Source organism: Amblyraja radiata, chromosome 15 (assembly GCF_010909765.2).
Source record: "Amblyraja radiata isolate CabotCenter1 chromosome 15, sAmbRad1.1.pri, whole genome shotgun sequence".
In the NCBI taxonomy this organism is placed as follows: domain Eukaryota; kingdom Metazoa; phylum Chordata; class Chondrichthyes; order Rajiformes; family Rajidae; genus Amblyraja; species Amblyraja radiata.
This window is the reverse complement of record NC_045970.1, coordinates 7,921,443-7,939,190: the sequence shown is the minus strand read 5'-3', so window position 1 is coordinate 7,939,190 and position 17,748 is coordinate 7,921,443. Positions and strand designations below refer to the sequence as shown.

The 17,748-nt window shown below is 42.1% G+C and overlaps 1 protein-coding gene across 8 annotated transcripts in view; it reads left to right on the top strand.

Annotated features, from left to right (window-relative positions):
* Positions 1-17,748, top strand: part of exoc6 (exocyst complex component 6) — a 187,677-nt gene that overhangs the window by 100,048 nt on the left and 69,881 nt on the right. For all 8 annotated transcript variants that reach the window (XM_033033593.1, XM_033033597.1, XM_033033594.1 and 5 more), the window contains one exon: positions 14,785-14,926. In XM_033033593.1, coding sequence (XP_032889484.1) covers positions 14,785-14,926 — 142 coding nt within the window. The remainder of the gene's footprint in view (positions 1-14,784; positions 14,927-17,748) is intronic.

Here is a 17,748-nt window from a genome sequence, read left to right as displayed (position 1 = left end):
GCAAAGAGAATGTACGGTATAAAAACGACAGGTCAAGGCAGACGATGGTCAAGGAAATGTAGAATGGTTCATTGTTGGCTGAGGGCAACGTGACAATGAGGTATACAAACATTAAAATTAATAAGGTGGACAGTGAAGCTAGTCAAAGAACTAGGGTGGGGGAGGGATGGAGAGAGGTAGGTAATTATAAAAGCAAGGGTTACTTGAAGCTAAATAAATCAAAATTCATACTGCTGGTTTATGAGCTGTCCATGCGAAATATGAGGTGCTGTTCCTCCAATTTGCATTTGGCTTCTCTCTGACAGTGGAGGAGGCCCAGGATAGAAAGGTCTGTATGGGAAGGGGAATTAAAGTCTATCTTCGGTGTAAACCAGCAATTGCAGTTCCTTCCTACACATGAAATCTTTGTTTTCACAAACTTTAGCATACCAATAATTCAGCCTTGTTAATAGACTGATGCGAGGGGGAGGGGGGGGGGGGGGGTAAGGTTTACATTGTAACCCTAACTTGTATATAAAGCAATGTTTGATCAGATTTCATTTGCCAATTTGTATGACTGGGATGGTGTGTAAACACATTGTCAGAAATCTCTTGAAATTCAGGTCAAGTGTGAATTGTGTATAAATTGTTTCCCCACCCCTAAACTCCCACCACCATTTCTCATACAAACTAGTAAAAAGTAAACAGTGCGTGCCGATTGAAATTAGCTTCTTTAATGTTTTAGGACGAGAGTTGCCTTTCATAGTCTGTTGTCAGTTATAACAATCCTAATGCGCAGTTCACGTTGGTAAATATCATAAAAATGAGTAACATTGTAAATTTTAATTCAGGTAGCTAATTATAAAAACTTTTTGTTGGTAGCTAATCCAGGATACCATAAGGTACCTGCAACAGAATGTACTGGAAGCTGGTTTTGCAGACTTTTTAGTTAAAAAAAAAAAAAGCCTGATTACATATTAAATTGAAACACTATTTAAAGAAAAACTTGTGACACCTGTAATGCTATTAACACATACTTTTTATAGTTATGTGCAATACATAAGTTGTATTAATTCCACCTGACTGATGCATAAAATAAAATAAGTAGCTGCCATTTATATTCAGCAGTACTAGAACCGAAATGCAGTAGAAATAGTGAATAGGAACATGTTAATCTGATCAATTACAGATTAATGAAATTAAAGATTGTGGTTGTGCTTGCGCTGGTGCTCTTTTTAAGGGATGAGAATCACTACAGTTTCTTTGTTCGTTTCTTCTGAATGCACAGTTGATAGGAAGACATGAAGCAACACTTACCATTTTGCCTCCAAATAGCCCACATGGGTTGGCAGGAGAATGGGCTTTGTTACTAATTGTACCAAATGTCACGTCATGCAGTTTTTGAGTGGCACTTCATGGCAGGGAGGATAGATGCATTTGTCTTTGGCTAGTTAATTATATCCCTTGTCTTATCCTGACACCGGGCCTTTGACTCGTAAGTGGTTCGATGCAAAGCAAATTAGTAGATTATAGTCATATTTCCAATTTGGCAAGCACCAACTTTGGGGATGGAAGCTCATAAATCATAATGCCTAACACTAAATGGAACGATGAAAGCTGCTTTTCAGATGGCTAATGCAGATGAGCTATTCAAAGCTGGTGATCTGCTGTGCAAAGATGTGTACACCAAACCCAAAGGGAATCTTAAAGCAATTTTGTAGCAACTATTCTTAAGAAATCTGTACATGTAAGCATCTGTGTCTACTAAAAGATACTGAGTTAATTACTTTTATTCTAACAGTTTTGCAATTCAGTTGTGATTCAGCAGTACATTTTCATTGAATGCAGAAAATTGTCCTGTCATTCAATTTGCTTTTGACCTGGTCATTTGATTAGTTGATGAATTGAGAAACTATGATGAGATTATTTTTTAACAATTTCTCAATTACCAACCTAATTTCTTGGCAAATGGATACTTTGATGTGGTGAATTGTTGTTGTAGTAACCAGTCATTATTCTAAGTTAAAATTCCTAATTTTTTTTTTACCAAGTTGTTATTGATGGCTTCTCTTTGAATCATTCTGTCATGGTTGGAACATTCTTTTGTGAGTAAGGAAGCACTATGAATTTAGCCGTAAAATGATATTCAAGGTAAACCTAAATATTTGTTTTGTTCCTCATGTGTTAATTGCTAATGATTTAGGTTGAGCATTTAGTTTAAATCATTTGACTACCCACCACTTCAGGAAAGCTATTTTCCTGGATCAACCAGAATCAAAATTAAAATATTAATGCTACTTAAGCAATGATAACAGCTTTGAAAATGGACAATGAACACAATGCTATTCTATATAAAACAGAATTATTTTATAATTCCTTGATTCCTTGTGCATTCTAATTTTGAGTTTTATTCGTTTTATTGGATATAGATGTCATGGGTTTATTGCTATTCCCTAATTGCCCTCAAGAAGGGGGTGGTGAGCCACCATCATTATCAATATAGTTCAATGTATACTTCCAAATGCTCTTTATTAGAATAGTGTAGGGATTTTTTTGTTGTTGCATTAAGCTTTGATCTTTCCAATCTTAACAAATAGTTTAACTCTAAGCTTATCACATATTATACTCTTCCACCTGGACTTAATTTGTTGATATGTTTGAATCTGAACCTAACCTCTATAGACCAAAACATATTTAATGTAACATTTTATTTAATTACACAAAGGTGAGACTTCATGGAATTTACTTACCTGATCCCTTTTTGAGGTGTTTGGAAATATTTTTCAACACCAGTGTTCTGAATTAGACTTGGGGCCCTTTGCTGGGGTTGTGAAAGGAGAACTGATCAGAAAATGGTTCTTGGGTTCCACTTTGGAGCTCCCTCTGAAATGACCACAATAAGTAATGGGCTGACAGTTTATGGCCTCGCAGGCTCTTTCTGGCATGAGTATGTAATGTGAGATACTTAGAGAAAGTCTTGGTTTGTTTAATTTTTATCTGTAGAGTAGCCACCTGCTTGGAGTATGCGTTTGGGTTTTTCAGTCTATAAAAAGTAAATCTAAATGGATGCAGCAACAAGATTCCTACATATTGAACAGTTGTATTGATTAAATATCTTTTGTAATAAATGGGCCAACATATTTTATGTTGGAACCTGGGGCTAATCTTGTTTCATGGCATACCAGTTTTAAATCAATTGAAGATCGTTTATTCCCATAATAAAATGCATATTACTTTGAAAATCTAGCTTTCTGCCATTGCATACAAATGTTATGTCAGAAATACATGAGAGGAAAATAGTTTTTGGTTTCTACTTTGGAGTTCCTTCTGAAGTGAAATGTGTTATTGGGATTGTCACAAAGCGTTTCAACTTTATATTATGTGCATGTTCTGCTCGCAGTATGTGATCATCGGAGAGATTTTCAAGCTGGGACGCCGTGCAATAGTTTTTGTTTTCTTTTGTCCACATTATTAAACTAATGCTGGTGCCTTTCATGCAGCTTGTAGCATCTTTATAATTAAGATTGACACTGTTTGACTGCTTCTGTGGCCTCCCATTATTCATGTTTTTTCACCCCTAACAATGTCTTGCTTACTACAGCAAGAATGTTCCCATCAACTGCAGTGCCTTTCTCTCAGCTTTAACTTCTTTTTTGCATGGGATCATGTGCATCATGTCCATGTTTCTGCAAATCGCTACCTGAATCTGTTCAATCACTTTTCCATTCCAGACAAGCACAAAAATAGCACCATCCAATGTCATGAAAACCATTGTCTGGAGGTCTTTCTTCATACCCTGTCTGGTACTCGGAGTTCTCCTTAAAGCCTATAATTTTAAGCAAGCCTTTAGCCACCTATCTTAATCTTTTTGCTTTTACTCGCAGCATGGTCGACACGAGGTCCTAGGAGGTCTTTGTAAGTCTCCTTCATGCTCGAGAGTAGTCCCCGCGTACTCAAGGCCTCAGCTAGGTCGCGGCGTATTTTTCAACATGTTGAAAAATCCCCGAGAGTAAAAAAAGGTCGCCATAGGTTTAGACGAAGTAGGTTTAGACGAAGTAGGTCGTAGTAGGTCGGCATGTTATTCGTAGGTAATCGAGGGTAGTCGAAGGTAATCAAAGGTAGTTATTGCTAGTCTTCATCGTCGAAGGAGGTCTTCAACATGACACTTTTTCAAACTCTCCTAAACTCTTCTAAACTCGCCAATTAGGTCGCCACAGTGGGACAGCCCCTTTACCATACACTGTGCTAGCTGTGTTAATTACAGCACCAACCTTCTTGTTCATCAGTCTGTAGAAGGGTCTCGACCCGAAATGTCAACCATTCCTTCGCTCCATAGATGCTGCCTTACCCGCTGAGTTTCTCCAGCATTTTTGTCTACCTTCCTGTTCATCGCGGTCACCTTGGCTTTGCACCGTGTGAATTTCAGACAGCGCTCCTCCCGCTTGCCCTGGCCCCCGCCTTTGCTGTGTGTGTGTGTGTGTGTGTGTTCCACTCTGACAGTCGCCATTCCAGTTCCCGTTTTTTCAGGCGACTGCCGGCAACTTGACAGTCTGCTGAAAAATCGCCTAAGTGGGACAGACCCATAAGTGTGCGGGGATTGTTGGTCGGCGTGGACTCAGTGTGCTGAAGGGCCTGTTTCAGCGCTGTATCTCTAAACTGAACTAAATAAAGGTTGCATGGTAAGATTAATTATCTACCTGAAGTGGCACAGTTTCCAGGAGCCCGCATTTATGTCTGGGATTAAAAGCAACATATAACCATATAACAATTACAGCACGGAAACAGGCCATCTCGACCCTTCTAGTCCGTGCCGAACACGTATTCTCCCCTAGTCCCATATACCTGCATTCAGACCATAACCCTCCATTCCTTTCCCGTCCATATAACTATCCAATTTATTTTTAAATGATAAAAACGAACCTGCCTCCACCACCTTCACTGGAAGCTCATTCCACACAGCCACCACTCTCTGAGTAAAGAAGTTCCCCCTCATGTTACCCCTAAACTTCTGTCCCTTAATTCTCAAGTCATGTCCCCTTGTTTGAATCTTCCCTACTCAGTGGGAAAAGCTTATCCACGTCAACTCTGTCTATCCCTCTCATAATTTTAAAGACCTCTATCAAGTCCCCCTTAACCTTCTGCGCTCCAAAGAATAAAGCCCTAACTTGTTCAACCTTTCTCTGTAACTTAGTTGCTGAAACCCAGGCAACATTCTAGTAAATCTCCTCTGTACTCTCTCTATTTTGTTGACATCCTTCCTATAATTAGGCGACCAAAATTGTACACCATACTCCAGAATTGGCCTCACCAATGCCTTGTACAATTTTAACATTACATCCCAACTTCTATACTCAATGCTCTGATTTATAAAGGCCAGCACACCAAAAGCTTTCTTTATCACCCTATCTACATGAGATTCCACTTTCAGGGAACTGTGCACAGTTATTCCCAGATCCCTCTGTTCACCTGCATTCTTCAATTCCCTACCATTTACCATGTACGTCCTATTTTGATTTGTCCTGCCAAGATGTAGCACCTCATGAACATGAATGGAATAGACGGTTTTTGCTTTAGCAGGATGGCATGCCTGCCGTGATCGCATCTGGATGTGAAAAGAGTGAGACGGTGTTTCTTTTCTCTTCCTTTTTGTGCTTTGCGATATCATCGATACGTTCTTTGGCTTTAAAAACTCTCATGGAATTCCATGTGGAATCTCTTTGCTGCTGAATGTGCTGAGACAATATTGACTTAAAACATTAGTCCTTCAATGAATCTCACCACCAACTTCCTGCCAATCTGATCTGGCTGAGATTGTATATCCTAATATATTGATCTGATTAGTCTGAATCTTCCTGCAATGTTGAACAGTGAGCCAAAGTAAAAGCTTTCAATCTCTACTACCATTTGTAGAATGGAGCTCTTGAGAAAGTATATTTTGTGAGTTCAGAGCGCATTCTATTTCCTAATGAATGGAACCTCGCTTAGCATTCTGTAGCGAGTATATGTAAATTAATTAACCTTTGCTTCAAGTATTTAAATATTATAAATAATATAGTTGAAGCTGCAAAATAGCACAATTGAATATTATGTATTTTCTCAGCTTCTTTGGTTGCTGTTGCTTTTGAGACAGTGTGTGGAATGTGAAGAGGACCTCTTAGTTTAGCTGGGGAATGAGATTGAGCTTCAATGATGGTGGAATGACTAAAAAGGACACAGTGCTGGAATAACTTAACAGGTCAGGCAGCATCTGTGGAGAACGTGGATAGGTGATGTTTCGAGACCCTTCTACCTTGGGAGAATGTCTGATGTTTTCAAAGGTCTTTTATTGCCACATGTACCAATACAGTGATATGCGATGATTCAAAAATTGGCTATGTGGTTTACGGGGAGGAAGAAGACTGAATATCAAGAAGGTGTAGATGGTGTGCTCATTTGGTCAAATGTAGGGAATGGAATTTAATCCAGAAAGATTTTACATCGAGGAAATGTAACAAGGACAAGGAATATATACATTAAATGGTGGGATATTGAGAAGCGTGAAAGAACATGTGGCTCTTGGAGTGTATGTCCACAGATATGTGAAGATATAGGAGAAGGAAAATTATTAAAAAGGAATACATATCTGTTCAGGCATGGTATGTCAGAACTCATTTACAATGCTTGTAAGACTATTGGGTATTGTGCAGAGTCCTGGAAACACATTACAAGAAAGATGTGACTCGGGTGGAAAGGGTGCAGGGGAGATTTGCATTGTTGATGGGACACAACTTTAAAACAATAATTGTGAGGAATGAGTAGCTGAGGGAACAATTTATTGATTTGTTCAAAATTAAGGCTTAGAATAAACAAAGGGGAAGGAAATATTTCTCTCAGCAGAGATGTCAAAAACAAGCGTGGAGACTCCATGTTGTGTAATCAGGCCAAAAGTTTGTTTTCTGTGACTCTTCCTTTTGTTCTCTTTGGACACCAGTTGTTTTCCTTTTTGCTAAATTGTGCAGCACATGCAATGGGGTCTCCATGTCTGTTTGACGTACTACATTGCACCTGTGGTTGATGTTGACAACGTCTCATTTTCAGGAATCCAACAACATTCTCCACATCTATACTCGTACCTTCATTGCTATAATTTAATGGCCTGGAATGTTTGGGGCATGAACAAAAGTATATGGGAGTTCCCTTGAGGCAATATAGAAGACTGAACTCTATGAATGAATGTGATGTAGGGGTTACATTTACAGTGGCTTGCAAAAGTTTTCATACCCCTTGAACTTTTCCACATTTTGTCACGTTACAACCACAAACGTAAATGTCTTTTATTGGGATTTTATGCGATAGACCAACACAGAGTGGTGCATAATTGTGAAGTGGAAGGAAAATGATACATGGTTTTCAAATTTTTTTACAAATAAAAAACTGAAAAGTGTGGTGTGCAAAAGTATTCAGCCCCCTTTACTCTGATACCCCTAAATAAAATCCAGTGCAACCAATTGCCTTCAGAAGTCACCTAATTAGTAAATAGAGTCCACTTGTGTGTAATCTAATCTCAGTATAAATACAGCTGTTCTGTGAAGGCCTCAGAGGTTTGTTAGAGAACATTAGTGAACAAACAGCATCATGAAGCCCAAGGAACACACCAGACAGGTCAGGGATAAAGTTGTGGAGAAGTTTAAAGCAGGGTTAGGTTATAAAAAAATATCCCAAGCTTTGAACATCTCACGGAGCACTGTTTAATCCATCATCCGAAAATGGAAAGAGTATGGCACAACTGCAAACCTACCAAGACATGGCCATCCACCTAAACTGACAGGCTGGGCAAGGAGAGCATTGATCAGAGAAGCAGCCAAGAGGCCCATGGTAACTCTGGAGGAGCTGCAGAGATCCACAGCTCAGGTGGGAGAATCTGTCCACAGGACAACTATTAGTCGTGCACTCCACAAATCGGGCCTTTATGGAAGAGTGGCAAGAAGAAAGCCATTGTTGAAAAAAAGGCCCTAAGAAGTCCCGTTTGCAGTTTGCCACAAGCCATGTGGGGGACACAGCAAACATGTGGAGGAAGGTGCTCTGGTCAGATGAGACCAAAATTGAAGTTTTTGGCCTAAATGCAAAACGCTATGTGTGGCGGAAAACTAACACTGCACATCACCCTGAACACACCATCCCCACTGTGAAACATGGTGGTGGCAGCATCATGCTGTGGGGATGCTTTTCTTCAGCAGGGACAGGGAAGCTGGTCAGAGTTGATGGGAAGATGGATGGAGCCAAATGCAGGGCAATCTTGGAAGAAAACCTGTTAGAGTCTGCAAAAGACTTGAGACTGGGGCGGAGGTTCACCTTCCAGCAGGATAACGACCCTAAACATACAGCCAGAGCTACAATGGAATGGTTTAGATCAAAGCATATTCATGTGTTAGAATGGCCCACTCAAAGTCCAGACCTAAATCCAATTGAGAATCTCTGGCAAGACTTGAAAATTGCTGTTCACAGACGCTCCCCATCCAATCTGACTGAGCTTGAGCTATTTTGCAAAGAAGAATGGGCAAAAATTTCAGTCTCTAGATGTGCAAAGCTGGTAGAGACATACCCCAAAAGACTTGCAGCTGTAATTGCAGCGAAAGGTGGTTCTACAAAGTATTGACTCGGGGGGGGGGGGGGGGCTGAATACTTTTACACGTCACACTTTTCAGTTTTTTATTTGTAAAAAAATTTGAAAACCATGTATCATTTTCCTTCCACTTCACAATTATGCACCACTTTGTGTTGGTCTATCACATAAAATCCCAATAAAATACATTTTACGTTTGTAGTTGTAATGTGACAAAATGTGGAAAAGTTCAAGGGGTATGAAAACTTTTGCAAGCCACTGTACATTGGCATCCACCAATTGAACAGAGGGCACATGCTCGGCTGCAGATCGTTCCCTACAACCTCAGTTATTACAGTCTTAGGAAGCCAGAGCCTGCAAACATACTGTTCATCCCAAAGGTCCTGTTGCAAGCTGGTATTTCTGAAGACAATGTACACAAGGCCTTTGCAGACAGACGTTTTTGTGCGTTGTTCCGGGAGTCCCAACACTTCCCGAAGCCTCCAGTGTAATCACTGAGGCACATATTAAGTCAACTATTGAGTTCTGCAAACAAAGTACTCCCTGATAGTTTGAAGACACATTGTGGACTTTGGAAGTATTTGTGAAGTATTCAGACAGTTTGAAGCTGCCTCGTGAGATGCCGTGAGTTTAAATTGAGGACCCCAAGAACACCACTTAGTTCATTTAGTTTGCCCTATGACTGTTTTCTGGACTTGAACTACAGTTCATGTTGAAAGAGGCTGAACTGTACATTCCACTATGATTGATCTCATTAGGTGCGCATTTAACTGCAGGAAAATGTAAGATGCACTAACATGGTGCACTAGCATGCCTGGAGCTACCTGGTCCAGAAATTACGGCTAATGCATTTGGAGCAAAGCTAATTTTTGAATCACGTAGTATTGCTTCCAAAAGAAAAGCTGAACCAACTTTCTAGGCTTTCTTATTGACACTTGGTAGGATTAATTGCCTACCTTCCAAAATAGTGTTGAGTTCTTTGTCTGTCACCCAACAGCATCTTCAACTTGTGTCCCATACCATAACTTGCATTGTCCACTGTACAGTTTTGCCGTGACAAGTTGTGAAGAACAAGATCTTATTCTTTGAAATAAAATATTTTGTTGCTTCAAATGTGCAGTACAATTTTCCCAAATGATAATCATAACAGTGATATTACAATAATTTCAAATAATTCTACATTTTATAAATTGAATGTTGGAATTTTGGTTGACAACCTATTAATCTGCTTATGCAGTTATTACATTATATAGACAGAAAAATAGGACATGGAGCTGATTTGATGGAGCAGTATGTTATACTGAAATGCAGTACTTATTCCATTAAATTAAAATGACATTTCCATTAGGTATCTCAAACCTATTACTCTGTAATTAAATGAAATGCGGCCATTGATTTTTTTTTCAGCTTCCTTTTCTCGTTCATATTGTTATTGCTTGGGGAGCAGAACTGTTCATCTTCCAATGTGATTAACATGAGGGTTTGAGAACTCCAGGGCATGCTTGTTTCGAATTGTATCTTGTACTTTTGTTTATCAATTTACGTCAAAATGTTTTGTGTTGCCTCTGATATAAAATGACCTCAGCCTAAAAGGAAGTGACATCCCTGATGGAGTCTAGTATTGAAGTGAAATGCATTAAAAGGCACTTAGATTAACTTTTGTGATTTCCTTCACATTAATTGCGTATATAGAGGCTTGTGATTCCAATGTGCATCAAAAAGATTGGCATAAGGGTTTTAAATTGTAACATGACAGATGTGATTAACCAGGTCTGAGAATAAGAGGGAAACGCTTTTAAATGCTATGACACAATTGGAACCACTTCTCAATAAGGTGGAGTGATGCCTTAAGAAACTAAGGGGGAAATCTTTACAAGGAAGCAATTATAACTATGCAGCTTCATGGCCTTTCATAATCGCATACATATGTTAACTTTTATAACTATGCACTCATTGCATTTTATAGATTTTCAGCTGTTGTAGTTTAGTGTTGTATGCTTTCACTGCATTTTGATGGCAAAATAGAAATTACAAATGTATTATTTCTCACAAGTCTAGTATCTTGAACTGGGGGGATATGGTATCAGGATAGGGAATCAATTTGTCCTCGAACCTGCCTAAAGTTTCAAAACTAGCCTTTCAAATTACGTTATTGTACATTTTAATTTTAATTTTTGAGCAAAATAATATGTACCCTTCTCCACCCACTCAGTAGACCATTGCTGTGCTTTCATGTCCCAAGATTTAGGAGGAAAAAATGCTTGCTGTTGCCCTGTTTCTATCCGCTGATTTTTTTTGGGGGTGTTTTATTAATAAAATGGCGTGGGGGAGGGAAATTATTTGCAGTGTGCAAACAACTAATAAAACACTTGGTGTGATATAATTGTTACTATTGATGCATTAAAATTAATGCAGTAGCTCGCTTTTGGCATTGAAACAAAATAGAAATTTACTTTCCTCTCCATTGCTCCGTATATTCAACCAACTGATTGCTGTAAAATCGTAACAAGCATGGTTTGCTACTGTGAGAAATCCAAGTCTTTTCTGCCTAAATTAGCAAGTTAATTGTTAACTTTGCCACAATGGTTATGCAATTACATAGACGGTGTGTTTCATCTAGAGGGAGTATTTGTGAGGTTTTGAACTATAGAATTATGCATGTTCTAGGGGGTTTGTTCTAAAAAATACATTGATCATGACTACATGTATTTAATTTTAATAAAACAGCATATTGTCTGCCTCAGAGCTGGAAGAATTGATAGAAACAAATCCAAAGCTAATTCAGAATAAATATTTTCATTTTTACAAAGTAATTTTAACATCAGGTAATGTTTCTGATTATTTAAGTAGATCATTAGCACCAATTGTTAGTGACGTGAACTACTACTCTTTTTCTCTGTTATTTACACACAACATTGTAGAAGTAGTTATGTTGCCGATTGTAGCAGATTGAACTATAAACCTGGTGTAAAAATCTATTTCATTTGGGGCCAAGAAGAATTCATTCCAGCTCTGCTTTATTTATCCGTGTGGCATTCGGCCTTGTCTCTCCACTTCCCATATTAAGTGGATAGTGTAGTGGTATGACAATGTATTGCATGTTTATAATGACCCCAAAATTATTGTTCATCAATAGTTTATACACCTGTTACATTAGATATTTTAGAAAATATGCATATGCTCATTGTGGCATTGAGGAAAAGTTCAAAGCTAATTTCATAGTTTAGGAATGTGTGTGCTTTATTTTCTAATTATTAATTCCTCACAAATCTATTACCACAAATATGTTCTAGCAACAGTTGTGAAACTGGTAACAATGTGCAATAGAAAATTAACTTTGATTATAGAATTATTATATTCTATCATTTAGTGGAAATCGTATCTTATTTGTGTGCTTAATAGTAAATGTTAAAGTGCATTCTAAAATTGATAGTACCTGCTTAAATGTATACAGTAAAGTTTTGGTCATATAACATCTTAACACATCAGAAGTTCTCAGTCTATGGGAAAGTAGCATTGCCTTAAGTTGCTATACTTCATGCATATGCATTCAGCCTCGCATTTGCATCTATGTGCATACAGAAACAGTGTGCATTATCACTGCTGCTAACAGTCAAATCATGAACTATCCATGATTTTTACCTTTCCAAACGGGACATAAATCACAATTCAATAATAGAACGGGATCCCACCGCTAACTACACCTGCCCATCTCCACCCCTTTCTGCTGTACCACAGAGACCATTCCCTCCACAACTCCCTGGTCAACTCATCCATTCCCAAACAAACCACCCAGGTACTTTCCCCTGTAACCACAGAAGATGCAACACCTGTCCCTATACCTCCTCCCTCAATGCCATCCAAAGACCTTTCAGGTGAGGAAGAGGTTCAACCTCATCTACTGTATCCGCTCTTCCAGGTGTGGATTCCTATATATCGGTGAGCCCAAGCATAGGCTCGGCAATCGTTTCGCTGAACACCTTTGCTCAGTCCGCATGGGCCTATGCGAACTGCCAGTTGCCAAACACTTTAACTCACTCTCCCATTCCCACACTGACCTTTCTGTCCTGAGCCACTTCCACTGTCAGGGTGAGGCAGTTATCATGGGTGACTTTAATCTACATATAGATTGGGCCAACCAAATTGGTAGCAGCGCTGAGGAGGATGATTTCCTGGAATGTATACGGGATGATTTTAAACCAATATGTAGAAGAACCGACTAGACAGGCCATCCTAGACTGGGTATTGTGTAATGAGGAAGGATTAGTTAGCAGTGACAGGATCAGTCAAAGTCAGCATGGATTTATGAAGGTGAAATCATGCTTGACTAATTTTTTGAACTTTTTGAGGAAGTAGCAAGTAGAATGGATAGGGGAGAGCCAGTGGATGTGTATCTGCCTTTGACAAGGTCCCACACAAGAGATTAGTGTGCAAAGTTAGAGCACATAGTATTGGAGGTAGAGTATTGACATTGGTAGAGAACTGGTTGGCAGCCAGGAAGCAAAGAGGAGGAATTAACGGGTCCTTTTCAGAATGGCAGGCAGTGACTAGTGGGGTGCAGCTAGGCTTGGTGCTGGGACCCCAGTTATTTACTATATATATTAACGATTTAGACGAGGGAATTAAATGTGACATTGTCCAGGTTTGAGGTTGACACAAAGCTGGGTGGCAGTGTGAGCTGCGATGAGGATGCTATGAGGCTGCAGGGTGACTTGGATAGGTTGGGTGAGTGGGCAGATGCAGTATAATGTGGATAAATGGGAGGTTATCCACTTTGGTGGCAAGAACAGGAATTCAGATGGTGTCAGGTGATTGGTGCCAGATTAGGAAAAGGGGAGGTGCAACAACACCTGGGTGTGCTTGTACATCAGTCACTGAAAGTAAGCATGCAGTTACAACAGGCAGTGAAGAAAGCTAATTGGTCTTCATTGCGAGCGGATTTGAGTTTAGGAGCAAGAGGTCCTACTGCGATTGTACAGGGGCCTGGTGAGACCGCACCTGGAGTATTGTGGGCAATTTTTGTCTCCTAATTTGAGGAAGGACATTATTGCTCTTGAGGGAGTGCAGCGTAGTTTCACCAGGTTAATTCCCGGGATGGCGGGTCTGATATATGATGAAACAATGGGTCGACTGGACTTGTATTCACTGGAATTTAGAAGGATTAGAGGGGATAGTGTAGAAACATATAAAATTCTAAAAGGATTGGACAGGCTAGATGCAGGAAAAATGTTCCCGATGTTAGGGGAGTCCAGAACAAGGCGCCACAGTTCAAGAATAAGGGGTATGCCATTTAGGACTGAGATGAGGAAAAACCTTTTCACCCAGAGAGTTGTGAATCTGTGGAATTATCTGCCACAGAAGGCAGTGGTGACCAATTCAATGGATGTATTCAAGAGAGAGTTAGATTTAGCTCTAAGGGCTAAAGTAATTAAGGGATATGGGGGGAAAAAGCAGGAACGGTTACTGATTTAAGATGATCCTCCATGATCATATTGAATGGTGGTGCAGGCTCGAAGGGCCGAATGGCCTACTCCTGCACGTATTTTTCTCTGTTTCCGAATGCTAATAGGAGGTGCAGCATCTCATATTTTGCTTAGGCAGTTGACAACCCAGCGGTATGAATATTGATTTCTCTAACTTCAAGTAACCCTTGCTTTTCCACTCTCTGTCCTTCCCCCACCCTAGTGCTAGTTTCACTGTCCTTCTGATTAATTTTACCGATGTATGCCTCGTTGTCACCTTCCCCTCAGCCAACAATGAACCGTTCTACATTTCCTTGAACATTCTCTGCTTTGATCTGCCCTTTTCACCACTTATATTCACTTTGTGCCCTTCCATATCTTCAGTTTCCCTCTCCTCTGACTGTCTGATGAAGGTTTTTGACCCAAAAAGTCACCCATGTCTTCTCTCCAGAGATGCTGCCTGTCCCGCTGAGTTACTCCAGCTTTTTGTATCTATCTCCAATTCATTTGTTATTTTGACAACCCAGCTTTTAGATTTAAAGTTTTTGGCCGCCACTGGCAATTATCCCAAGCAATGAATTTTTTTTTCAAAATGTAAGTCAATGTTATGTCGGATCTATAACAAAAGCCAATGAGGATATTATGTAAATTAAAGGTATCTGAGCTTGAAGACCCTAAGCATTGTTTATGCAACTGTACTTTGCCTCATGTTGATTTTGAACAATGTCTTGCTTTTTCCAGGGAAAGGTAGCCCAAACAGCATGCATGTCGGCCTGTAAACACCTATCCACCTCTATGATGCAAATGCTTCTGGATACTGATGTGAAGCAGATAAGCATGGGAGCCATTCAGCAATTCAACCTCGATGTTATTCAATGTGAATGTAAGTAGAACTCCTGGCGTACTTTAAATGAACAAGTAATCTTCACTTTGAAAATCCAATCAAAATTAATTCATGCCAATAATACGAGTACAGGTGCACAACCTTTTATCCGAAAGCCTTGGGACCAGACACTTCTCGGATTTCGGAATTTTTCGGATTTCCGAATGGAAGATTTTTAGCGTAGATTAGGTAGGTAGCGCGGGCGGCTTGAAAAGTCTGGAGCGGCTGCCTACTCCCCGGAGACCGGGGAATCATTGTAAATTATTGCTTAAATGTTAGTCAGTTAGTTTGGAGGGATTTTATGTGGTGGGGGGGGGGGGTGAAGGGGGAAACTTTAATTCTTAGTCCCCTACCTGGTCGGAGAGGCGGGGAGCAGGCAATGCCTTACCGGGTCGCCGTGCAGTAAGCTCCGGAGCGCTGTGGCCGCCGACTCCCAACCTCGCGGAGCTGCGGGCGTCCGGCCGCGGGCGGCGCCGGTTGTAGCTCCGACCCCGGCAACTCTACCCCTGGCTGCGCCGCGCAACAAATCCAGCGCCGCCCGCGGCCGGACGCCCGCAGCCCCAGCTCCGCGATGTTGGGAGTCGGTGGCGTCGCAGCGCTGGGATACCAGCGGGGAGCGGGCAATGCCTTACCGGGTCGCCGTGCGGTAAGCTCCGGAGAGCTGTGGCCGCCGACACACAACATCGCGGAGCTGGGCTGCGGGCGTCCGGCCGCGGGCCGCGTTGGATTTGGAGCGCCGCGCAGCCAGGGGTAGAGTTGCCGGGGTCGGAGCTACAACCGGCGCCGCCCGCGGCCGGATGCCCGCAGCCCCAGCTCCGCGATGTTGGGAGTCGGCGGCCACAGCGCTCCGGAGCTTACTGCACGGCGACCCGATAAGGCATTGCCCGCTCCCCGCCTCTCCGACCAGGTAGGGGACTAAGAATTAAAGTTTCCCCCTTCACCCACCCCCCCCTCCCCCCCTTCACATAAAAGCCCTCCAAACTAACTGACTAACATTTAAGCAATGATTTACAGATGTTTAAGTGTCTCCCCGGTCTCCGGGGAGGAGGCAGCCGCTACAGTAGTACAGACCTGGGTTGACCGTGGGTCGTTTCGGGTCAAGTTTGGCGCCAAACGCGAGCTTTGGTGTGCAGAAGACATCCTGGGGAAAAATTCCGGTTTTCGGAGCTTTTCGGTTTCCGGAACTCCGGATAAAAGGTTGTGCACCTGTATATGTGTTAACGTTTACTGCATAGACTCACCAATGACTGAGCATTTGCCATGCTGCAGCATTATTAATCTAAAGTAATGTAATATAGTTTATTCATTTGTTGCAAAACTAAACATTGCTGTAAATGCAGACTACAGTTAGTTTCCTGTATTGGAAAGATTTTCAATTTTGAATAAATAGGACGAGGTTGGCGATCGTAATGGAGGGGGGGAAATTAAAAATAATTGTGTGCCCATTCCTGTCTATTCTTGTTTCTCTGCTTTTGAAGACCCTTGTTGATCAATATGTATACCAGAGTTTATCCTTTATTCTGTTTGTATATGAAGTTTTTTATCACACGCTGTAAGCTTCTCCTTGCTCTGTGGATACTGTTCATTTTGCCAGTGTATTTTTGTACTACCAAGTACAGGTACACAACCTTTTATCCGAAGATCCAAATAACGAAAATCTCCGAATAGCGGACATTTTTTCGGTCCTTGAAGAAAGGTCCTTGAAAACGTTCACCGAGGGCGGCCCGCAGAGGTGACAGCGGAACCTCCGGTCGGTCCTCGAAGAAAGGGGAACTAAATCCCCATTCATAAAAGAGAAGGTGAGGGTATATTGCGCGGGAAGGTTAATAATTGACAATATGCTGCTGCCTGCTCGTTGAGTTAAAAAGTTCCCACGGTAGACTCACGATACACAGTGTATCGTGAGTCTTGCGTGGGAACTTTTTAACTCAGCGGGCAGGCAGCAGCAGATTGTCGCTCCCTTCAGTTTCACCCCACCTACACCCCTCTGCTTCCCGGCCATGTGTGTGACCCCTTCCCTCCCCTCTCCAGCTCCCCGCCCATTGCACCGGCGCGGGGGCTTTGCACTGTCTTCACGTCGGCAATGCCAGCAGGTCAGTGCCAGTCACCGGAGACGTTAGGACCAACGGGATACCGACCCCCAGGCCCACTGCAAGCACGGAGATCCCAGAGACCCACAGCCAGCAGCAGCCCAGCCCCGTTCCAACTCCAGAGGAAAACTGCAAACTGGCCGGAGATGTCAGGACCACCAGAAGCCGTTCCCCGATTGGCCGCTATGGCGACAAGTGGCAGTTCGCCCACAGCCCGAGCTGTGCCCCCTCATCGGGACACCGACCCCCAGGCCCACTGCAAGCACGGAGATCCCAGATCAGCAACTCCAGCCCAGCCCCGCTCCAGCTCCAGAGGAACACGCTCCCCGTATGGGCAGAAGCTGATGGTATGCAAGGGACGTCTTGTTCTTGGGGTCGCGCAGCTCGGGCTGTGGGCGAACTGCCACTTGTCGCCATAGCGGCCCATCGGGGAGCGGATTCCTCTGGAGTTGGAGGGGGAGGGGGGTATTGTGCTGTTTGATCGCCCCCTACTATCCCAGGGACAGGGAGACAGGACGTTCACCGAGGGCGGCCCGCAGAGGTGACAGCGGAACCTCCGGTCGGTCCTAGAAGAAAGGGGAACTAAATCCCCATTCATAAAAGAGAAGGTGGGGGTACATTGCGCGGGAGAGTAGGAATCCCAAGACAAAGTTGAGTGAGCGTTCACCGAGGGTGGCCCGCAGAGGTGACAGCGGAACCTCCGGTCGGTCCTCGAAGAAAGGGGAACTAAAT